The sequence below is a fragment of the Cololabis saira genome, chromosome 3 (assembly GCF_033807715.1).
Source record: "Cololabis saira isolate AMF1-May2022 chromosome 3, fColSai1.1, whole genome shotgun sequence".
NCBI classification, from domain to species: Eukaryota; Metazoa; Chordata; class Actinopteri; order Beloniformes; family Belonidae; genus Cololabis; species Cololabis saira.
The window spans coordinates 22224372-22249192 of record NC_084589.1 but is presented as its reverse complement, the minus strand read 5'-3'; the positions used below and the strand labels follow the sequence as shown (position 1 = coordinate 22249192).

General features: G+C 38.9%; 3 protein-coding genes across 4 annotated transcripts in view; 1 reads left to right on the top strand and 2 right to left on the bottom strand.

Moving 5' to 3' along the window:
• Window positions 1–2617: 2617 nt before the first annotated feature.
• Window positions 2618–5548, bottom strand: LOC133428983 (urokinase plasminogen activator surface receptor-like). The gene is made up of 5 exons (XM_061716595.1): window positions 5423–5548; window positions 5021–5134; window positions 4797–4943; window positions 3356–3466; window positions 2618–3246 (listed from the first exon to the last, which is right to left on the bottom strand). Exons 1-5 carry the CDS (start codon window positions 5466–5468, stop codon window positions 3047–3049), a joined length of 618 nt encoding a protein of 205 aa, XP_061572579.1. The 5' UTR covers window positions 5469–5548; the 3' UTR covers window positions 2618–3046.
• A 135-nt stretch (window positions 5549–5683) lies between these two features.
• Window positions 5684–24821, bottom strand: part of smg9 (SMG9 nonsense mediated mRNA decay factor) — a 20497-nt gene continuing 1359 nt past the window's right edge. Inside the window, exons 1-13 of one of the 2 annotated variants that reach the window (XM_061716568.1) lie at window positions 20802–21089; window positions 20193–20267; window positions 18916–19150; window positions 18699–18796; window positions 18065–18177; window positions 15865–15976; window positions 15665–15760; window positions 15432–15517; window positions 12098–12204; window positions 11902–12009; window positions 11237–11362; window positions 11010–11154; window positions 5684–8239 (exon numbers count right to left, since the gene is read on the bottom strand). In XM_061716568.1, the coding sequence (XP_061572552.1) occupies window positions 8161–8239; window positions 11010–11154; window positions 11237–11362; window positions 11902–12009; window positions 12098–12204; window positions 15432–15517; window positions 15665–15760; window positions 15865–15976; window positions 18065–18177; window positions 18699–18796; window positions 18916–19150; window positions 20193–20267; window positions 20802–20948 (1527 nt within the window). In that variant the 5' untranslated portion in view covers window positions 20949–21089 and the 3' untranslated portion in view covers window positions 5684–8160. Of the gene's footprint in view, window positions 8240–11009; window positions 11155–11236; window positions 11363–11901; window positions 12010–12097; window positions 12205–15431; window positions 15518–15664; window positions 15761–15864; window positions 15977–18064; window positions 18178–18698; window positions 18797–18915; window positions 19151–20192; window positions 20268–20801; window positions 21090–24821 lie in introns of those variants that run through there. The other variant, XM_061716569.1, reaches the window with a different exon arrangement.
• si:dkey-79d12.4 (zinc finger protein 729) overlaps window positions 22497–24821 on the top strand; it is a 4544-nt gene continuing 2219 nt past the window's right edge. The window contains exon 1 of the mRNA XM_061716563.1: window positions 22497–22759. The gene's annotated coding sequence lies outside the window, so the exon portion shown is untranslated. The remainder of the gene's footprint in view (window positions 22760–24821) is intronic.

The following is a 24821-nucleotide window of genomic DNA, read 5'->3' as shown; positions in this document are numbered from 1 at the left end:
AAAACAGCCACCTATGTGAGGATAGTACTCTGCTCCATCGTCGCTAGCAGAAGCTGCCGTCGTGACTCGCAGACGGAGTGGAAGGCTTCAGTATCTCAGCAGTTTGAAGAAACCTAACACGACAATAACATACATTTTTAACTCCTGCAACTAATATGTGAAGATCAGTTTGTTTTTTTAGAGAAGGCTTAGTCTTGTTAGTTCCCATTTGTGTTTTGTTCTTGTAATTACGGGCACATGTGCCTTAACTTGAGACCTGAGAAAGTGTTGATCTTTATTTGTTGATATAGCAAATATGTACCACACCCTGAAAATGGCCCCAGTTGGATTTTTAATACTCTAGTCAGGGCATGTCAATATAACAGTGACCTTTATTTTTTTTCAGGATTGCATTGCATGTTGTACTGAAAAGTGAGCACCAGACACCAGACAAATCAAACTTCTCATATATGACACTGATACTATGCAGTAGTTCAAGAGAAGTGGCTTAGTCTTGTTAGTGCCATTTGTGTTTTTTCTTGTAATTATAGAAACATGTGCGTTAACTTGTCCAATTCCCTGAGAACATGTGAATGTGAATATTTTCCTCAGTAAATTTGTACCACGCCCTGAAAACAGAAGCGGTTGGTATGTACTGGATTTTTAATAGTACAGTCAGGGCATGTGAATATAACAGTGATGTTTTGTTTGTTTGTCTACAGGATGGCATGCTACAAGATATAATACATGTACAGCAACCAAACAAATACATTTATTTAATATAGTTTGAAACAAGTCAAAGTGCTTTAATGAGTGGCCTCAGGCTTTTTTGAGCAAAACTCTGTAAAAAGAAACCACAGAATCAGTTCATGGCTCAAAGAATAGAGCGAACATGTACTTTGTTTCAAACATTCCCAACAATAGCAACATTGCTTATGAATGATGCCGTTTTTCCACTGAGCTGATTGTTCTCTTTCATTTGCTTGGACTTCCCACACAACCATGAGAACTGCAGCAGTAGTGGTCATTCTGGTTCCACTTCCAGTGTTCAGGGACATGATCTCTAGCCGCAATGTTTGGAATATTCATCCACAGGAAACACAGTAGATTTAATCAAATTTGCAATACGTTATAACTGTTTTAAACTACTGCACATTTATGTGAGGTTATTGCTGTATCTTGTGTTGTTGCTGTTGTGAAATATTTTTTCAGAGAATTACATTCTGGCTGACAGATGATCTGCTGTGAGCCTGAGCCTGGCCAGAGAAAAGACAGGGTATGATGATGACATACAAGTAACTGTAGTAAAGAATATGTCTCACTTTTAGACTGTTCCGGGAGAAAGTATGCCACTTGTGTACAACTTTGACACAGTTACGTTACATTGTACACATGCTTTTGGTTTTGTCTTTCAAGACACAGTTTCCTGTTTCCTTCTTTCCACTGCTTATGTCTTCACTTTGCTCTCATTTGCGAGCAGCTATGGTTAGAATTAAGATACAGTTAGGTTCAAATAAAATACTATCCAAGAATGGGGCAAGAAAAATACATGCTATTGGAGCCAATTCATTTTTACATCTTTGCCCTACACAAAATAGCTTACTTTGACAACCACAACATTTTGAACCAAGGATTGTGACATTTCCGTGTTTTGGAAATATTGAAACATGTACCTCTTTTCTTGCAATGCTTTGCTGATGCAAACAACTGTTACTGATTTCACATCTTAGAAGTATATCTATCCATGTTTCATTCTTTTTAGGGTCACTGGGGTCTGCTAAAGCCTATCCCAGCTCACTCATCTACAGAGGTGGACAGAGTACTCGACCCCAGTACTTGAGTAAGAGTACAAATACTACTGGTCAAAATTTACTCCGTTACAAGTAAAAGTAGCTCAGTCAAAATATTACTTGAGTAAGAGTAGAAAAGTACTTGCTTTTAAAGGTACTTAAGTATCCAAAAGTAAATGCTTTTAAATTTACTTTAAGTAAAAGTAAGAGTAAGAGTAAGAGTAAATTTCTTATTTTCCACATCAGTAAATTACTATATTTTTTCTAAATTAATTGTTGCAGGCTACTTTGGCGGTATCGTTTTGAGGAGGCTTGACGTATTTCCGCTTTACGTACATCCCAGTGGAGAGCGTGCACTGTGATAGGTCTCCTCCTTTGACAAAAACAGCTTGTGTCCAATAGGATTTTAGGGAAGAAGAAAAAAGAGCAGACCTGAAAGTAACGAGTACTTTTCAGCCTTCCTAGAAATTTACTCGAGTAAAAGTAAAAATATTTGTCTTGGAAATGTATTCAAGTAAGAGTAATAAGTACCAAAGAAATCTAATACTCAAGTAAAGTACAAATCCTCTGGATATGTACTTAAGTACAGTACTCAAGTAAATTTACTCCGTTACTCTTCACCACTGCTCATCTACAGTACACTAGTCCATGACAGGACCACATACAGACAACTATTTATCATATAAACTTAACTTAGAGATATATGTTTATAATAATCCTAATGGACAATATAAAAATACCAATAAGCCCCATAAATGCATACACTCACATCTAACCGTTTACATTTAATTTCATGTCAATCTTTCATAAAATTCAGTATTCTTTACTCTGAAAAATGCAAGAACACATAAAAGACAGGGTATTTTTATTTTATTTTAAACATTCAAAGTATGCAGATAACACAAGAGTGTACCTCTACATGGACAAGTATCAAAAATCCAAAATATGATTCAGTCAAATAAGAAAGGACACACATGCAAATTTGTTCATATGTAAATATCAAAACATTTTTAATAACTGCAATTTAAACAGAAATCCACTTTATTTTGGCACTGACTATTATATCATTTTTTTAATTTGAATGAGACAGCATGGATGAGGGAAACCCTGAGCACATCAGAAACTGCCCGAAGCGAAAAGTGGCATTTTAAAATGGCATTTTAAGCATGTTAAACTTTGTAATTGAAATTTAAAAAAATAACCTGATCTCACTTTTACAAAGCAAATATGAGATGATAAATACAAGGAAGCGATGCTGGCACCATCATCATCGTCCTCTATGAACACAGGACCAAAGAGATCAGCGGCACCACCAACAGCAGCAGGCCAGCTCTCACACTGCTGCCGCTGTTGCAGAAGTCTCCCTGGCAGCAGGTGAATTCTCCCATGCTTTGAGCCATCTGCTGTTTAATTTGACCTGAACACGCCATTTTGGAGGCGCAGCCCTTCAAGGTCACTTTCTCATTTCCTCCAGCCGCTGAGGGAATAAAAACATTGTTATTGTTAAAGTTTTATTGTTTTATATCTGCTTATTATTCTGAGCAGAGGAAGAAGCTGGAAATTGAAGTAGGAAGCGAGCGTCTTACTTGTTGCTTTAACACAGTGGTCCTCACTTCCCTCACAGCTTAGAGTACTGGTGCACGAATATCCGTCACAGGTGAAGCACTTTTTGCCATTTGGTTTAGATTTGACGAAGTCTGTGAAATAGAATATCAGACAGAGCAAATACTTTTAATGCTTAAATAAAGTTGTTGTTTTTTTAAATTCACGGCTGTAAAATACAAGAACATTTCCAACATGTCCTCACATTCACGGATCATCTGCGGCTCAACATCTCTAAAATATTACTGTGCTGGGACTTTGTAGTAAAGACTGTTTCTGGCTATCATAGATTTATTCTGTCTTCCTTTTCTTTGATTGAGTAGGGGTGTGCTTCTGTATATCGAGAACAAAGCTGCCATTTCTCAAGATTAAAAGCAAAAACTGCTCCACTGCTAATGGACATGGCATTTTTTATTAACCAAGAATTTCTGCATTTCACAATCATTTTGGTGAAAAGAAAATGAAACAGAATTATTATTTCCCGGTTTTGCACATGATATAGCCTACAGTAGGTTATAGGTTAAAATCAATGCACAACATTAAAACAAACTAAATTAACACCAATAGAAAGGTGCATGTCGACTTGGGCAAGCAAACATGTGAAAGCTACAGTAGCCAGCCTCGGTGTAAAACCGGACATAAACTGTACCTTTGATACACATATTGGTTCAAGTCCAGCTTTGTTCACCCGCGGCAACTTGCCAAGGTTAAGCATTTTCTACCCCCTCCTCCCTCTGAGATATGAATCCATGCTTTTATCACATCCTCCAGTTAGTTCCTCCACATCCACAGTTAGTTCGACGCGTTGCTGCCCGACTTTTAAACGGTGCAAGAAAACAAGAGCATATTGCTCCAATTTTAGGATCACTTCATTGACTGCCATTTCGTTTGATTTTTAAATGATTTTAAATGTTTGGTTTTTTTATGTCTTCATCGTCTCGCTACAAAGTATTTGTCTGACCTGCTTCGGCCGTAGACTCATCCACGCTCCCTCAGATCCGCAGATCAGCGAGGAACTAACGAGTTATTGGTTGTCGAGGAATCTGGGGGTGTCTGCGGTTTATCATCTATCAAACTAGACAAACAGATTTACCCACTCACTTCCCGTTTTTTTTGTTTTAGTTTTTTTATTTAAATATTTTAAATACGCCCTTAAAACATAATTTTTCGCATTTTTTTAATTAATTAATTAATTCCATTTTATTTATTTTTTTAATTTTATTTCGCTTTGGCTTTTTAATTCAGTTTGAGGTCTTGGTTTCAGTGTTTGTTTAATTTACTGTTTTATGCTTTCATGTTTTTTTTTCATGTTTTAAATTGTTCAATATTTTCCTTTGACTCCATTTTTGTGTTCAGCACTTTGGTCAACTGTGTTATTTTTTTAAACTGCTATATAAATAAAGCTGAGTGGAGGATGCAGGTTACCGGAGCCAGGCTTGTCGTTGCAGAGAGCGGTCGTGCAGCACTTGTTGGCCACCAGAGTCTTGGAAATTCCAAAGTTGACTGAAGCGTCAACACACTCTGGGCCCACGGCACACGTTTTCATGGTCATATCCATGACTTTTGAGGTACCTGCAACCAAACATTTGCCATTATAAGCCAGACATGACAGGGATCAATTAACCTGTTCAACCTATTCATCAACTTACCGGCATAGGTAACCATTTTGAGGGTACTGCACTTATCCGTAGGGCATTCTTTGGGAGTGTCAGTGCAAGATCCAGAGGGCGAAGGTAAACACTCATAACATTTCAGAGTGTTGACTGACAAAAAATAAATGAAGAGAGAATAATCATTCTTGAAATGAAAATTAAAAAAGCAAAAACAATCCAATGTGAAGGAAATTGAGCTGAAGGAAAACTACTGTAAGTAGCCTTAAGGTGTAAACAGAATTTCGATTAAAGAAAAAACAATCATGAAACTGCAGACGAAGCGGTTTGGTTAAACAGCTAAATCTAAAGTTAATTTTACATGAAAACATCGAAATAAATCATAATAGTTATTCAAGAAGATGACATTAAAACAATATCTTAAATAGAAGAAAAACTTGCCTTTTGGGAGAAGCCAAATGCCAAGGATCAGTGTACAGAGATGCATTTTCTTTTCTGGGTGCAACACAAAAAAAGTTATTTTGTTCCCATCAGGCTTTAAATATAGCTCTGCTGAGGGGGGCTTGTGCAAGCCACCAGACCACTCCTTCTTCCATGATTGACAGTTTGCATAATTTCAGTTTAGGGTGGGGTGGCATGGGGGTGGGTTGGTGCCTGAGACTTCATAGGCCTGAACTTGAATTTTATGAGCAATTTTGTGTCAATATCTTCTTATTGTGTTGGTTGAACTGCCCATTTTGTGATTCTGCTGTTTTGCAGGAACAATCTTTGTTTGATCTAACTTGACTTTTGCTTCTGGACACTGTCACGCCACACTCTTTAAAGCCAGAAGTGACCATATTTGGAAGAGTAATCACTAAAAGCTGTACAGAAGTGCATTCCTTTGAAGTTTTATGTCTATTTCATAAATATTTAGTTTTAAAAGGGACCCCCTGATCAGTGAGGATGAATCTAGCTAACAACACCCAACTGACTGCCTGGCAACATTTGCTTCTGACTCTGATTCTGAGCCAGTGCTGGTCTTCATCCGTGGGAGTTTACATAAGGAAGTTGCACACCAGCCTCCCTTCTGGGTTATATAATATGATTTGTGAAACTCCTTCAAAGCTGAACTATTTTATCGTGACTATCAGGAAGCAGTCATTAGGGCCAATGCCCAAACAGGCTCTGGGGAGCAGCGGGACAAATCCCGGTGGGCTGGGTTCTTAAGTGTCCTGACTGGCCCCCTTGTCGAAAGAAAAACACAGCAAACTACACTAGTGCAGCTGATTGGCCTGAAGAAAGTGGCACTGCCCACAAATAAAATGATTTGTGTTTGTTAGTTGTCACTAATTGTGGCGATTGGTCAAAATGATGAAGTCAAGTTTTATTTATAAACTGAGCAACTCGAAGGCGCGGAGGCAAAACGGAGGGGCAAAGGAATGTGGTCGTCATAAGTCAACGTTCAACCTACTGAGATCTTCTTTCTTGAATTCTTCCGCTGTTTTTTGATGATTAACTTGTTCCACTGGTTGAGCTATTGCAACCATTCAGATCTCTTATTACAGCTACAAAAACGTATGAGCACATCTCCTCTGTACTTGCTTCCCTTCACTGGCTTCCTGTTGAATTTAAAATTGATTTAAAAATCCTACTGATCACCTTCAAAACATTAGATGGTCTTGCTATTAACTAAGTTTTGTTGATGTGGTATGTTCCCTCCAGACCACCAAGCTCCACTTTTGGTGTCCTTACTATCCCCTGATCATAAAGCTCACAAAAGGAGATCAGGAACAGATGCACATCTCATGAATGCATCTCCATAAAACACACATTTTTTTAAAGGCCCTTTGGTATCATCTGGTGCATATATAACATACACGGTACTTTGCTGCTGGTTTCTGCAGCCTTGGCACCACTCTTTTGGGAAACCAACTTTTAAGTTGTAGGGATGGGCATTATGTAGAGTAGACCTTCTCTGAAGGGAATTTTACCCCGAATGTGGTGGCATCGGGGGGGGGCAAATGTGCGAGGGACCAATCAACGCTGCTTGCAGTTTTGATCATTATTGTCTCTGGGAAGGAAGTATATGGTTGGTTGTCTGTTAAAATATATACAGTGCAATAATTTTACTTGTCTGACCAGCAGTCAAATCCAACACGCCTTTTTCCAAGCCTTTGAGAGTCCACTATTAAAGACAACCTTGGAAAGTATCACGCAAGAAGCCAGTGCAAGCAAAGCTTGGGGGGGGGGGGGGGGGGATCCTTTAATCAGTTTTAAATTAATTAATTCATTATTTGTAACTTTTTAACTATAGCTCCAAGATTCAAATTGCAGTTCAAGGTCTGGTGCATGAAAATGTTGCAACATGCTAGTGTCACAGTTGGTTTGTTGCAGCTTCCGAACACAAGTTTTAATACTTTGGTTAGGCAAAACAAGTAGCTCAGGGCATAGAGGTAGCACATGAAAGCAAACGAATAGAAAAAGAAACTTTATAGGGAAATGAAACTTACTTGCTGCATTTGCTTAAGGCGTAATCTGAACATTTGCCCTGACACATCGAGAACTTGCCCACAATGTTAGAATAATAGATGACTTTTAAAGTGTCCACAGGAGTTTGCGTGTCTGTTGGTGTTTTTTTCCCCTTTCTTTTCTGTATCGCTGTTGCCCTGACTGCTGATCTGCACAAGTTGTATCCTGTTTTTGACAGACCGCAGCAACACCAACCCATTAAACGTTTTCTCCCCCATGAGTCCTTTTCTTTCTGTATGAATGACAAAATATCTTGCACGTTTAATGGCACACTGAAATCAAGAAATAACTAACTGAAAGCTCTTTATTATTTCACAGAATGTGCACCATCCGTCCACAAATGGCGTACAAATCTAAATGTTACATCTTTCTTAGGTGTTCAGAGAGCTGTTCTTCCTCTCTCTTTACAATTTCCTTGCTACTCTGTACAGGATGCAATCGTGACTGTAAACATTATTTCCTGAGGCCTGGGGCTGGAGTACGGAGTTGTAGTTTATAAGAATGTGCCATTAACATGACAGTTGGGAATGAACTTGAAGAAGCCTGTCCAGTGTGCTGTTAGCAACTGCCACAGCACATGCTGCCTCTCAGATAAACATAGTCTTTTATGAAACTTTATTTTCCACATTTACAGAGGCTACTGTGTATACAGCAGTTCAATCAAGGTGCTAACAGAGGAGGCGACTGTATTCAGAGAGGGCTGAGGACTTCTTTACACCATCCCAGATACGAGCTGCATAGTGAAACCTGCCAAGACATTGAAGAAATCAAGAAACAAAACCTAAGTGAAAGCATGAAAATAGGAAGAAAGTAAAGATACAAGTTATTACACAACATATTATAGTTACTAAATGAAATTTGAGGATATAAAAGGATTCATTTTTTTTCTGCTTCTGTATTGTTAAAGTCAAGTTTTTTCTTGTGTATGTGTTTAGGATTTTTGAATATTGTTTAGATGCCTTGGTTGAGAAAAAAATAAAAGGAGAGATTAACACGGTTCGTTGTGGTTCCATCTAAAATAAAACATGGTGTCTCCAACTCTCACAAATGCTATGGTGTGAGACTTTATTTCAGACTTAAGACTATGTCATAAGGTGGGGAATGTCTGGATGGTTCAGATAATACCACGGACTACGTAAACACCCTCCGCCATGATGCCGCTGACCCAGCAAACGGTAAATGATGTACCCAAGCTTGTATTAATATACTTAGTATAAGGACACCATGTTCATTTTATACATAAGAATTTTTCAACAGGGCACCAAGGAAGGCGTGATCAGCTTCTGCTTCGTACAGTGTTTTGCTTTTGTCTTGGAAGAAATGGGTTTTTGGATGTGACGATGCAATAAATTCCAGCTTTGCTGTTTTCTTTTCTGTAATAATAAAAAATGTCAATCTTTCCATTTGAAATCAGTTGATGTTTTGCATAACGTCTATTTTAAACATTAAAGTGTCAGTTTTTTCTGTTGATGAGTTTGTTGTATGTTGACGGTAATTCTCTTGTTTATTGTCTTGTTGTTAAGCCAACCGTGATGCCCACCCCACCCAGCTGGCATGACAGCTTGGAAATCGTGTGAAATTAGTTCTCTTTCATAATATTTCACTCGATGTCCCACTATGGGATGCACGCCCCGCTGCAGACCTAAGAAGCATTCATCTCATTACGCTAATCCTGATTGGCTGGTGAAACGTGTCCGTCCGCCGCAGGTAGTACCACCTATCCCATCCCCTGGCCTGCTGTCGTATCCGAGACCACCAGATCCTGCTACGAAGGGAAGAAAATCCCCATGGCCAAGAGCGTGACGAAGCAACTTCACCCCGTCTTCCCCGAGCTGCTGGATGAGGTGGTGTGCTCATGGAGAGACCGCCCTCTCAGCAGCAGGAGCCCGGTTCCCGGGGCCTCCTCCCTCGACTGCGAGGCGATGGAGAGCCTGGGTCTGCTCCGCATGCCTCCGATGGAGCCACTCGTTGCACCGCACCTTCAAGGCAGCCGGCTGTCAGCAGTGTCCTCCAGGAGCCCCAGCCTGCCGCCCAAGTCTGACCGTTTTCAGTCGACTCTGACTGAAAAGGCATAAAGGCGGCTGCGCTTTTGGCCAGAGCGCTCGATGTCCTCTCCCTGCTCACAGCCTATCAGGCTGACTTGTGTGAGGATTTTGCGCAGACTCTGGACCCAGCTACGTGGGAGGAGATTCTGGTCATCACCGACCTGTTTCTCTGTGCGGTCCAGGCCCCGGGAAAGGTGCTGGGGAACATGGTTCTGCAGGAACGTGCGCGGTGGCTCAACCTCGCCAGCCTGGCAGACAGGGAGAGGGACCATGTCATGGACATGCCCATTGTCCCGGAGGGGATTTTTGGCTAGTGATGCATTGGCTAGCTGAGATTCATCAGTGTCTGTGCGCTCAGCCCTGCCAGCTCCTGCTGCGCAGGGACCTGCTGTCACAGGGGGCAGGGACGGTCTTTGACCTGCACCCAGAGTGTCTGACGCTGTGGGCTTGGCCCCAGAGTGGCTAAATCTGTCAGCTGTGGGCCTTTCACAGCAGGTGATTAGCACAATACAAAGTGCTTGAGCCTCCTCCACTAGGTCCCTGTATGACTGTAAGTGTTTGAGGGATGGTGTCACAGAAATGGCCACATTCCTTTTCAGTGTCCAGTAGGAGTGATATTGTCATTCTTGCAGGACCTGATTGACAAACGGAAAGCTTTCTCCACCGTCAAGCTATTGCCGCCGGTCATGTGGGGTTTGGGAAGAAAACAGCACCCGCTGGTTTGCTGTTTAACGAAGGGAGCATGCAGGTTTTCTCCCCGTTTCCAGACCACTGGTACCACCATGGGATCTTGCTGTGGTTTTGGAGGGGCTTAAGGGCCCCCCCTTTGAGCCCCTGGAGGGGGCAGACTTGAAACATGTGTCTCTAAAGGCAGTGTTGTTGTTGGCACTGGCTTCGGCTAAGTGGGTTAGTGACATCCACGCGCTTGCGGTGGACCAGTCATGCGCTCAGCTTTTTCTGGGGGATGTGAGGATGATTTTGAAGCCCAACCCTGCATTTGTGGCTAAGGTGGTGGGTTCATGTTCTCCCATCGACATCGTGGTTTTTGCTGCCCCACCAGGTTAGCTGGGGTCGCATGTGTTATGTCTAGTCCGTGCGGTGCGCACTTACATGGATAGGACAAGGGCTTTCAGGAGGAGCGATCAGATGTTTGTCTCCTGAGCTAATCCTCATACTGGGAAACCTGTCACAAAGCAGCACCTTTCCCACTTAATTAAATAGCTTCTTTGATATTTCTTTCTTTCAATGAGTCTCAGTAGGAATCAAAGCATTTAGCAAATGTATGTCGTTGTGTATGTTTTTGCAGACGGTCTGACCTCAGATGTGCTGCAATGTTTGCAGCACATTCGAGGAAGTTTGCAGCGTGAGGCTTGTGGTGAGCTTTTTGGCTTGTGATTCTCTCTGTTGAAAAAAAACAGTTGTACCCCAACACCAGCGGTTATGTCATATACAATGAGGTGAGCGATATTTACCAGTTTTTCTCTGTGAGAATGGTATGAGACAGCTGATAGCGGGGCATGGCCAGTACTTGGCTGCGTAGCTTAGAAACCATTGTTGTGAAGGTGGGGTGTCCTCTGTATCCAGGTAGCAGAGAGAAAAGCGGGTACGTTCCTGATCCTAAACATCGTAGAAAGGTTAGTTTGAATCTTAAGCTCGATGCAAAAATTCCTGTTTATTGTTAAGATGAGTTTTCAACAACCTCCTTTGTTCAAATGATCCTCTCCATCATTTTCTTGCACAGGAAGCAAGAAGATGTTGACCTCTGTAGTCAAATAGTCTTGACCCAGTCCTGGGAAGATGTTGCAGTCTAGCATGGACAAAGTCCCTGTAAAAGAAACCACATATTACGGGCTGGTTGGATTCAACTCGACTTTTGAAGTTCCAGTATGCGGCTGAAGTGTTTTGCTAATAAAATAGCTTATGCAGCATACTCAAACTGTTTTTTGTGTATATTAGGCTGTCATTAAAGGTCATTTTTATCACAAGCACTCTCTCTTCTTATTGTCATTGACACCCAACATGAGGACATAACTGACTGCAAGTCTTCTATAATGTCTCTATGGTGCAAGTCTTAGAAAGGCTGAAATATTTGAGTGTTTCTATGATATAGGCCAGAGTAGCTCACATCGCAAGAAATAAATCAAAGTAGAGATTTTCTCAATCGTTCTGAAACAGGTTCAGGAGCAGTGCTGTGACTTCATAAATATACAACCACATTTCAAGACAAATTGCCACTGTATCACATCTATCCAACTGTATTAAATGGCTTCAGTTTTACATTACATTAAGCCTGTTTTATATAAAACACATTTTTCCCTTAAACACAGACTTAAATCTGAAGGTTAATCTTTTATAGCTGTCCACCTTTGTATTTGAGATGAGAATGGGTCATCAGTTTGTCCACCACCATGTGCATGTTCTTCAGATTTCTTGGACAGAAATCTTCCCGCCTGGCCTTGTTGTGGAGGAACACTGGATGACCAGAAAAAAAAACACTTAACCTGGGATACTATTAAACTTGGCAGGTGTGTGTCACTGTGTATGAGACTAGAACAGCCACCTATGTGAGGATAGTACTCTGCTCCATCGTCGCTAGCCGAAGAGCCGGTGCTGTCGTGACTCGCAGACGGAGTGGAAGGCTTCAGCATCTCAGCAGTTTGAAGAAACCTAACACGACAATAACATACATTTTTAACTCCTGCAACTTATGTGTAAAGATCAGTTTGTTTTTTAGAGAAGTGGCTTAGTCTTGTTAGTGCCCATTTGTGTTCTTGTATTTTCGGGCACACATGCCTTAACATGAGACCTGAGAAAGTGTTGATCTTTAATATAGCAAATATGTACCACACCCTGAAAATAGCACCAGTTGTACTGTATTTTTAATACTCTAGTCAGGGCATGTTAATATAACAGTGACCTTTATATTTTCAGGATTGACAAGTGAGCACCAGACAAATCAAACTCCTCATATATGACACTGATACTATGTGTTCATCGGTGTTCACTGATGTGTTGAACCACAAAGATCAGTAAGGTAAAGCCAAAGATCCATGAATAAACAGCTTTGAAAAATATGTTAACGTTTACCAATTCATAGTGTAAAACCTGATATTTTGACGTAGGCACCTGCCACCTTGGTGTTTGAAGGCTTTCAGTTCTAACCATCGCTATCTTTGTATTTTGGTTGGGTTCTCACTTTGTATCTTTCTACCACTTTTGTACCATGTTCCGCTTTCATGTTTTTAAAAACAGCTACAGCGTCCCCGAGAATTGATCTTCCAGCTGTGCCACTGTGTCCCCTTTGCTGTCATCTTTTTGACTTCAAATTCTGACCCTACCATCCGAATGTTGCAGCTACAGTATCTTCTGTTGTCCAATTTAGGTGAGCCTGTGTGAATTGTAGCATCAGCATTGAATATTAAAAAAGGAATGTCTATTCTTAACAAAGCCTGCCTGGTCTAGGGATATTACACTGGGTACGATGTTCTCCAAATGATGGGCAAGTACTTTGGCCTAAATGTTATCATCTGTGTTTAACAGAGAAATGGGTCTATAGGATCCACAGTCTAAGAGGTCCTTATTTTTATTTTTTGGAAGTTTTGCCTTCATGCCTGATTTAGGGTGATTCTGTGTACGTGGCTGTCAAAATGGAAGGTAACTGTGTGGATTTCCTGTTGTGTTATTGGTTCATCCATATTTGAAACTTGACCTGATGACAAAGATGTCCTCTGTTTTAACCATCACTAGTTTGACTAGTGGGCTGATATGGCGGGGGCTGAGAGTAGGGTTAAGGGCCCAGAATGGTTCATTTTGGTTGCCATCCCTTGAACCTGGGTCCTCCAGACCACCTCCGTAACTACTAGACTACCACTCCCCTTTTCCAGTTAAGTTTGATTTTTGATTTGATTTGATTTATTTTGTACATGTAAAAGACAACAAGAGAAGATACGAAAACAAAGAATTTCATACTTTAACACAATATCTTAATTACATGTGCAAAAAGGAGTAGGAGGAAGTGTAACTTATTTAATCCTACCCCCATTCACTAATCATTTATTAACACGTATTTATAATAACTAACTATAATTATACTCACACACAGTACTCACACAGTTACCTATACATACATACACATAGTTGAGTATTTCTATATATTTGTACACACATGCCCCTATAAATATACTTATTTACAGCATACTATCTCTATATTAACTCCATCTGCTCGCTCTCTTTCTCTCACACACACACACACACACACACACACACACACACACACACACACACACACACACACACACACACGCACACGCACATGCAAACGCACACGCACACACACACACACACACACACATCCATACACCCATACATACCTACATACACATAATCAGCTGCCCATTTCTGTGCATAAATATAAACAAATCTACCAATCACCCAACAGTGTTATATCAGGCCCCTGAAGGCCGCTAAACACCTTCCTCTTTGTACCTTGTGAAAATCATGTTTTTATATTTGTTTTAAAACTGGTTAATGTTTGGACATTGTTTTACATTGTTGTTCTTGTTCTGCACGTCTTAAAGTTTAGAGAACGCCTTAAATTATACCTCCCCTCTGTCATAAAACATTTCCTGTAAATGAGTTGGTAATAAGTTGATCCTTGCTTTATACATGAATTGTGTGGTTTGGAATTCTACTATGTCAAAAATGTGATTATTTTAGATTTGAAGAATATTGGTGTGTTCACGAAAACCAGCATTATGAATTATCCTTATGGCTCTTTTCTGCAGTATGAATAGTGGTTGCAGTGAACTTTTATATGTATTTCCCCAAACCTCTAAACAGTAACTTAAACCAGGAAACAGAACAGAATGCGGAGTGATTTATTATCCAGGAATTGCTTTGCTCTGCCCGGAACTGAGATGCCTCTAGATACTTTGTTGTGGATGTGTTTAATATGAGATTTCCAGCTAATCTTGTCATCTATAATTACCCCAAGAAATTTAGTTTCATGTACTCTTTCAATGTTTACACCCTCAATCTGTACCTGTGCTTGATTGTTTTTAATTGTTAACAAATACCATAATTTTTGTTTTGTTCAAGTTTAATGATAACTTGATACTTGTTACAGAAACATTCCTGCCTTCACACACTAATCCTTCAACTCACGTGTGACACAGTCGTTACGTGGGATGCAGCATTCAGGGGAGATAAATCCTATGTTCAGACAAGTTTGCCTTTGCAAATAAGGTTTTTGTTTTTCCTTGTACTATTCTGACAGTTTGCTTGTTTAAAATGTAAAACATGTATTTGCATCAGCGGTGTCAGATTCATTTTAGAAGGGTCAGAGAGAGAAAGAGATTGAAGTCCTTATAAGCTAAACTTCAGCATTATTTACTGCCAGGGAATAACATCGTACATTTTGTTGAGCTACTGTATAACTTTCATCAATGCAAAAAGTCAGTAAAACTCACTTTTCATGATTTGTTTGGTCTCTTGCAGACTCAATTACAGAATAGGGTTGTATCTTAGCTACTGAAGTTTGATTTCTCGTTTGTTAAAATTAAAACAAAACTTAGCAGATTCCTGGACAGCGTTAGCAGACTGAAGTAGATGAAAAAATATCAGCACATGTCAGACGGGCACGCTGCCAGTCTTTCCCAGCAAATCTGACTTTACTCCACATTTACTGTTTACAAGACCAACTGGATGGATAACATTACTGAGCTTATGAAAAAGTGAAAACAAATATCCTCTGAAGATATAAAAATGAAATGCTTAACATTCCTCGGGAAGTAAGAGACTTCAAAGTTACAGACGAGCTCTTCTGAGATGTGCTATTTTGTTTATAATGTGGAATTGGACAGAGGTCCCCACACAGATCCAACGCACACGCCTACCTGTAAACGTTTAAGTCTGTGAACCAGTCTTGAACCACGATCACAACATGGCAAACTGTAAACAGGAAGGCGGCGATCTGAAGAGACTGTTGGCAGATTACAAAGTTAAAATGACTTCACGTATGTGTTCACTTAAGAATTAAACTGCCATTCAACAAGATATTCATGGAACAAATAGGTTTGTAATGCACCACTGATCCGACTTATTACAGCCGCCCACAGGCCACAGATACCTGCATCTCGACATATGTGTGAGGAAGGTTGTACTCTGGAGGCAGCTTCCGGTCGTTATTGATGAGGTGATCCAGAATAGATGGACTGAGGATAGGCTGAAGAAACATGAAAGGTCTTTGAGTACCGCTCTAATACACTACTTAACAAGTGACTGATCTGCACTCTGACAAGTGAAAAAAGACTAAACAATGCTTCGTACCTGCGTGTCTAAGAAGATGACTCTCTCCTGTGTGATGAAGAGATCAATGCCTGTGCTCTGATTGCCACCTCTTTCCTTGATTTCTTGAGTCTGAGCTCTGAACACGTGACTCCTGTTCAAACATACATGAAATAATTCAACACAAAGGCCACAGCAAAGTCTTCCATACATTTCCTTCTGTTTTTTATGAAAAATAACAAGCAAAAAATAACTTAAGATCCCCCCCCAAATCTAAGATGCTAAACAAATACAGTAACCAGAATCTGAAATTTCCTGCTGGTAAGTTTGTCATGTTTTCTGGTGCCCAGAAATTTAAATGTCATATACTTATCCTGTTATGTTAGAAAAGCGGAAAGTCTCATTAGTGGAAATGTTTCCCTCGACAGAAGCTTTATATCACCCCCATGTGTTGAGATAGAGTATGTCACAGAATCAAGGAATAAATAGAATATACTGTAGTTCGGATGTAGAAAAATCACTAATAATTTGGAATAATTTGAAGTGTTTCGTTGACTCGAAAGACGAGAATGATCTGTATTTACTCTAGCTGAGCAATATGAGATTATAATCAAAAAGGAAGCATGCATCGATGCCCTCTTAAATTATCTGAAACACGTGTAAGCACAAAACTGAAGATATTTTAATTTCCTTAATTTTTCAACTTCCAGAAGTAGCTAGAAGCTGAAGTTTTTATTTACAGATTCTGTCAGTCTCATCACAGCATAAATAAATCTGCTGGTATAGTGCAGTGTCAATGATTGGGTACAAATCATATTAAATGCAACTGGAAAGGGGCTGGGAAAAGGCCTTTGCTGTCAAAAAATATAATTGGGCTAAAACTACAGTTTAGTGATGAATGAGGACTGGAGTCAGGACAGATGAATAAAAATAAATTAATTATCAGGAGGTTGTAGAAGTGGTCATGTTTGGTGCAGATAAAAGTCAGATTCAGGAGAAGATCCTCAGACAAACTGAAGCACAGTGGTGGAAATATCATAGTTTGGGTTTATTTGCCATCCCAGAAACATGGAAACTGGCAGTTATCTATTGACCAAGGTGATTGAGATTATCAAAAAGTGCTCAGAAACAACTAAAAAGGGATAAATAATAAGAAAAATATAATTTAAAAAAAATCAAATCTGAGAAGGTCCAGTGAGAGCAAACAACCAACCACTTCAATATTTGGTGTGATCACCCTTTGCGTACAAAGCAGCATCAGTTAATATCAGTACATTTGCACAAAGTTGGGATTTTGTAAGATCACAGTCATCAGTGTGATTAATCAATTATGCCAAAAGGATGTTAATAACTACTATTTTGATATGCATGTTGAAGCAGGCATTAAGTGAAACAGAAATCAGTCAAACAACTCATATATATATATATATATATATATATATATATATATATATATATATATATATATATATATATATATATATAAATAATGGCAGCACATCCTCTAGACTGATGAGTTTAATATCTAGTTGTAGAAATCTGTACAGCAATGAGTGAGTTTGGGATTTCAGTGAGGATTAGTGCTGCTCTCAATGCAGAGAAACACGACCAGATGCTTATCTATCATGCACTAGCAAGATGGATAATGATAGGTCCCAAATTTATTAAACAACAACCCAGAAAATAAAGCTGATGACATTAGAAATTAATTTGAGCATTCGAGATAACAAGGAGCCTTGGAGGTGACAATATGACCTCCACTGAATCCTGATCTCCACATCACTCAGTCTGTCTGCGATTACATGAAGAGAGTGAAGGAAGTGAGGCACCCTACATCCACAGAAGAGCTTTGATTAGTTCGCCAACACATTTTCAACAACTTCCTTCAAAAAGAAAACTGTGCTACTGTGTGCAAGAAGAACTGATACTGTTACGAAGGCAAAGGGCGGTCACACTAAATACTGATTTAGACTTTCCTGCTTTACTTTCACTGTTGTAAATTGATAAAAATAAACAATAGCATTCAGTATTTTTGAAAACAATCTTGTTTCAGAGCATTTATTCACACCTGCGTAAGACTTTTGCACATTACTGTACGTCATAGTAGAATGTTGTAATTAATTTTTTTCTAAAAAGCTTAATTCCTCTTTTCATGCAGCTCCACTAGCGGGATGTCACTTATAGCATGCAGTACAGAGCATAATTCCGAGTCTGTTGCTCCTGGTATTACCACCAACCTTACCTTTGATCCTCCTCAGGCGTGTTGGCAGATAACAGAGACATGATGGTGGATTTCCCTGTTCCCTGCAGGCCGATGACTCCCACCACTAACATGTCTGTCTGGTCCCTCAAATACTGTGAAACAAAGGCATCTTCTTATTTTTTTTTTCAGTTGTTCAGTTTAGTTCTAGTAAGTTTAACAAGCACATCAGTGGTTTTAGTTTAGTTTTAGCTTTTAAGGCATTGACTTACAGATAAACAAAAAAATGTTGGATGAAAGAATCTTATCAACATTGCCATACAGTACATATCTCCTTTATTTCTGTGTTTTGAGTACCGGTAATTAGAATTAGAAGAAATAATTAGTAATTAGAAAGGTGATGCCACAAACCTAAAAAAAAGAAGGCACGATATGAAAACCAAGTTAATTTTACCTGCATTCCTACAGTATTTCCTTTTGGTTAGTTTTGCATTGTTAATTTTAGTTTTATAAAAATTTTAAGTGTTTATTTTAATTTCAGTTAACTGGATCATTTTCTCACTGTTAATTTCAGATTTAGTCTTAGTTTTCATTAACTATAATGACCCTGGTGTGGATAAAGGTACATATACTAATAATTGAATCGTTTGATCTCTTGATAAACTTATCAACTCACCTCCATGGCGCTGTCACACCAATTCATCTGATCATCCACCAGCTTGATACTGTGCTTCATCTTCTCTGGAGGGAGGAGTTTGGACTGACCGACCATGGCTGGAATGTCATAAGGAAGGTTTTTGTTTTTTCTCTGCACCAATAATTTGGTTTTAATATATATAAGCTGTTCAAGCAATTTTTTTTGCGGGTAAAAAGTATATTTTGTAACATCTCACGGTCTACTGCGCTGCTTGAAGCAGAAGCACCCATTCCTCTGTTCTGGATCTGATACACAGGCTGGGTAGGTCGCTGCCCTTCTCGCTCCATCTTGGAGGGTCCAGGACCAGATGACTGAGCTGCTGCCTCTGGGGGCGTCCCAGGCTTCCCTCCATCATCCCTGGCTTTCATTAACATGATGGGCTTCTCCAGGACTGGAGCTCCACTGGCAGGTGCATTCTGCAATGATTTAGCCTGGGAAAAGATCACATGGGTCTAAATAGACTGAAGAGATGAACGACATTCAAGGCATCACCTAGGACGAAACAGACCCTTTAAATGAATTACTGGAAATTCAAATTCTCTCAAAGTGATTTTTTAAATTACTGGCACAAACAATGCTGTGAAAAAAGTAAATAAAAGACCAAAAACTGAACTTTTTGGAAAGTGTAAGTGACATCTAGTGTAAAAACAACTAACTTTGTTTTGCTAACACAGTGCCAAACATGATGGTGGTAGTGTGATAATCTGGGGATCATTAGCTTCATAACAGCCAGCCGATTCATGACTTTGAGCTAAAGCAAATTGAGTTATGCAGCAGTACAATGATCTGGCTCCACCTCTGAATTGGCCCCCCAAAAAACAGCGTCTTGGAGTGGCCTAGTCAAAGTCTGTTATCACAAAGGCTTGATTGCAAACAGCATGGTGCAACAACTATACAGTAATTCAATTACATAATTTGGAACTTGTTTTTTTCTTTTTTTTTTTAAAGATTTTTTTGGGCTCTAGTGGCCCTTTATTCAAGCTGCAGATAGGAAAGGGGTAGAGAGAGAGATCGGGGATGACATGCAGCAAAGGTGCACAGGCCGGGATTTGAACCTGCGACCGCTGCAGGAGGACTGTAGCCTCAGTATATGAGCCGCTGCTTAACCCACTGCGCCACCGAGCGGCCCATAATTCGGAACTTGTTGCCAAAGGTGTAACAACCAGTCATTAGATTAGGGGGCAATTACTTTTTTACATAGGGGGCAGGTTGTTTTGGAAAGCTTTGTTTGTCCTTAATAAAGTAAAGCATCACTTAAAAAACTGCATGTAATCTTTTATATTAAAATGTGTTTGATGATCTTAAACAAGCAAGTGGGGCAAAAAAAAGAGCCAAAAGCAGAAGAAACCTGGAAGTGGCAAGTACTTCTTCACAGCAATGTACTCGCGTTGTTGTCGACCTGGCTGTTTGTGTGATTGAAACGGATTTTGGTTTGTGTTCAATGTGAAGAGTTGCGGAGAAAAGCTAGTATACCCTTTCCCCTGGAGGTTTTGCGAGGATGATGGGCGTCTTTTGAATGAGAGGTCCTGGCGGATCCTCGCTGCCATCCTGTCCAGGAAAAAAAAACAACAAACATTTCAGTAAGTCAGTGTTTTCAGATAGAGGTTAGTTGGCTCATCGGTTAAGGTAAGCCAGCCCTCAAATCTTATTCCACATTGGGATAAGATTTTGTAAAAGTCAAGTGCTGACGATGATAATATAAATAAGGGTTAGGATTACATAAATCTACGACTTCCTCCTAATCCTTTTGAACATGTTTTGGTTGCCTGTGAGGCTTGTTGATTGGCTTTTGTTTTTTATTTATCACAATATTTCAATTTTCTGAGACAGTCCTGTATGGATAGATAGATAGATAGATAGATAGATAGATAGATAGATAGATAGATAGATAGATAGATAGATAGATAGATAGATAGATAGATAGATAGATAGATAGATAGATAGATGTGTGTGTATTTTTTAACCATGTTCAAAGAAAGAAAGAAAGAAAGAAAGAAAGAAAGAAAGAAAGAAAGAAAGAAAGAAAGAAAGAAAGAAAGAAAGAAAGAAAGAAAGAAAGCATTAAATATGTGTTATGGCTACCCTTCGCTCTCTCTGCTGGTACTCCCGGTCCCGGCTGGGGCCAGACAGGTTCTGTCCCGGCGGACCGATGTCTCTCTCTCCCCGGCGTCGCCTCCTCCGGCGTCCCTGCCCATACATGCCAGGTTGACTATGGCCGGACTCCGACATCGTGCGAAGATGATATTATGCTACCGGTGGGACCGTGGTTGCAGTAAAATGATACTATTACCTTGTCTATAAAATGTGTATGCAACTAGTCACTGCCAAGTGATGGTCCAGCAATGCCGCTACGCCTCTCACCGCTTGTAAACAACGGCGGCGCGACGCTCGTTTTGTAGCTCACGACCTGCCGTCCCACTCGCGGTAGCTGCGGTGCAGCCAAAACAAACGGAGAAAACTAACTCCGCCCGTCTGAAACGCTCTTTGTAATTCAAACAAACGTATGTCGTCCACCTGTCAAATAAGATCGCTTGAAACAATCTAGTGATGTGAGTCGTTCCCCCTTTCTGACATGAGCGCTCTTACAGGAAATTTCACTGGACATGATTTGTTATTTTATTTGTTTGTACAACCTAGGCCGGATTATCCATATACTGAACCGGGCTAGCGCTCAGGGCCACCAGCCAATGAGGGGGCACCAAATCAAATAACTAACTGGACCATATATGTCATATTTTCTTATTTTCTCTATATATTTGCGGGGAGAGGAGAAAACACGTATAGCAGTAATATAATAAAAATACATCACAATAATAATAATAATAATAATAATAATAATAATAATAATAATAATAATAATAATAATAATAAAAAGAATTGCGTTTGAGTGAGAGCCTTAACAACCTTAAATCTAACAGCCTACACATTGCTATTTTATTAATGTGCTGTTCCCTACCTTCACATCAGCTCATTCAGTAGGCCTGTTTGATTGTTTAGTCATACTGTAAGCTGTAATAGTTTTGCATGTAGTCCTCAAACAGGTCATATATGATGGAAATGATGATAGTTAACATGTGGTGTTACATTGGCATGTGAGTTTTATTCTGATTGGAGCATCAGTGTAGTATGGCATTTGTAGACTCATTTCTATCTGTGGTGTTACTCTTGGTTGGTTGCTTGTCTTACATTTATTTGTTGTATGAGTGTTGAGCATGTACTTCAGCAATACGTTCATGTAAATCTATGGTCTTTATAACCATAGTAAGATCCCTTTTTTTTTACCGTAAAATGTGGGAGGAGGGGGGCACTTCAAGTGTGGTCACCCTGAGGAACCAAACTGAGTTAATCGGGGTCTGTGTAGTATAGATATATATAAAGCCTTTATACTGTATATATCTATGCTGTGTACAACCACACCCTGTTATACAAATGTTAGCTTGTTATTATGATGATGAAATGTGTATCGATAATAAGACTTCCAGAAATGTCAAGATTCTTAAAGGTATTGTAGATAATGACCTTTGTTCAGCCAATGGCAATCATTTGTATAATTTACTTTTGATAAAATATTGAAGATTATATACAAATGATGTTAAAATTTTATATGAAATAATTTTAAGTTAGGTTCTCGTAAACATTTCATTAAATTTAACAAACTAAAAATGTCCCATTGGTTTGGAACGATAAATTGCCTGAGTCAATGGAGTGAGGAATTCTGGGAGATGTAGGCTTTGCTTTTCCGGTTTAAACCGGATGTGGTTGAGATCAGCCTTGAGACGCCATGATCAAAAATCCATGTGAGAACTAGAATTGTGTCCTTTTTTTTATACGTAATTTATTGATTCTTATAACACCAACTATACAATTATGAGCCTCACATATATATGCTAAATAGTTTGTGTTTATTCCTTTTCTCAGGAAAATATTTTTATCATTATTATTTATAATTTATTAAAGTAGCCAAGCAAGGTAAAAAAAAAAAATTCTTACATTAAATTGCTTGACAAATCCCTGGATTCTGCTGGTGCACGTGGACAGGGGTGAGTACAAGTTACCTGTGCAGGTAGTTTAGTATGTTGTCATTTGTATTCAGTAACATATTTAAGCATGTATTTTTAAACTAAAATGGTGACAACACCAATTACGGGAAGAATATAAATGTATCATATTTATTAGCATATTATTATATTATCAGGACACTTTTCACAGTTATTATACATGTATTGTTGTAGGTTAAATATGCTCCGATTATAAACTGGTTAACAGTAGTTAAAAAAAAAGAAAAGAAAAAACGGTTTATTTGTCACAGATCCTATCAACAACTGTGTGAGAAAAGGCAGATATGTTGGCATTCAGCATTCACAAGGATTATTAACATGTGCACATTCACAATGCTTTACAATCATTTGCCTGTGTAAAGTTAGTGTACCATGTCCTCTTTCAGTTTTAATCACAGCTTTTATTTTATATAGACAAACTAAACTATTATGCAAATGAGGAAAATGACTTGAGTGTATAACTATTAATGAAAATTAATCTCCTAAGGATTAATTACATTTCAGCAAAAAAATAAGGACAGTTTTTTATGATGCCTTCTCATAGCTGGTAACCACACACATTTAGAGAGTTGTGAGTGTTTCGATATGTGAATAAACTTATATCCAGGTGATAAAGAAAGAGCACCCTCTTTCCATCTTAAGATTTTACCTATTAGGACATAACTAAAAGAGATAGTAACGTCTTTCCAAGGTTTTAAAAAACAACAACAAAACCAGGCTTAAAAAAAATTGAAACAAAATGCACCCCATGATTTAATAACATGCAGAACCACGTTTAGCATCAAAAACCTAAAGTAATCATACTGTATGATTTTTTCCAGCATCTCACATGGTTGTGGAGCAATTTGCTTCACTCTTTTTTTGGGGCTTCAGTTTATTAAAGATATCTTACGTTTATGACATTCTTGTAGTCTAGGCATTAACTTTAGTTAGTTAGTTAATATTCATTTCGGTCAATCACAAACATAAAAAGCAACAAACAAGATAACACAGGTTTTTCCCTGGTCAACATTGTGATTATTTTGACCGAAAAGGTCTGGGGTTGTAGCATAAAGCTTATCTTGCCCACATTTTAACAGAATAGAATATACAAAAAGAACAAATGAAGTATCATAAGTCTACACAAAATAATAATAACAATAATGACGATGATGATAATAATAATAATAATAGTAATAATCATAATAATAATAATAGCTTAAATAACTGTAATAATAGTAATAATAATGATAATAATAATAATGATAGCTCTGAAAACAGAAACTTTCATTACACTTGAAGTTTCTCAGGGCCATTGCAATCCTTGGATTCTGTTCTTTTTCAACTTTTTTTTTCTTTTTTGTGTAAGATCATTCTCTTTTTTTGCCGGACCCCATTGCAGCTAGGATTTAGGTGTTTATTAGGTTAGCCCACACTTGCCTCTAGACTACTGTGGGATACAGAAAGGTCCATGGTAAACTCACTTTTGCAAGGTGCCCAGGTGTTAAAAACAAGTCCAAGTCATTACTTGTCCCTAACCGTGCTTGACAGTGGGTTTGAGGTGTTTGTGCAGACATGCTCTCTTTGGTTTTGCCAAACATGGTGCTGTCTATAATGCCCAAACACATCGATATAGGGCCTCGTTTGTCTAAAGGATGTTGTTCCAGAGGTCATGTAATTTGTTATGATGCAGCTTTGTTAAAGATTGAGACTTTATAATGGCAACTATTCCTAGTAAGTCATAATCTACCAGTCTTTTTGGAACTGTGCTGTTAAAGCCCGTGGAGTCCGGGATGTAGCTATTGGCTTTTTTCCAACTGAGCACTACATGGCCTGACCTTGAGCTGAAGAAATGTTTTCCGCTTGTGGATAATCTTTCTCACTGTAGATATATGGACTCCAAATATTTTGGAAAATATTTGTGATTTATTTTATGATTTAAATGTATCCATTTTTGTCATGTGAATGTTCATCTGCTCATTTGTTTTATAGTTTTTTTCAACTCTACCAGAGAAATATTTAACTACTACAGCTGGGCAACATTTTGATCTGAAGACAAAATAGT

Coding starts and splice junctions, on each gene's coding strand:
- LOC133428983 (XM_061716595.1), bottom strand. CDS start 5,468: ATGCATCTCTGTACACTGATCCTTGGCATTTGGCTTCTCCCAAAAG. Junction 3,467..4,796: donor CAACGACAAGCCTGGCTCCG/GTAACCTGCATC, acceptor TCTATTTCACAG/ACTTCGTCAAATCTAAACCA. Junction 3,247..3,355: donor CCACTGTGTTAAAGCAACAA/GTAAGACGCTCG, acceptor TTATTCCCTCAG/CGGCTGGAGGAAATGAGAAA.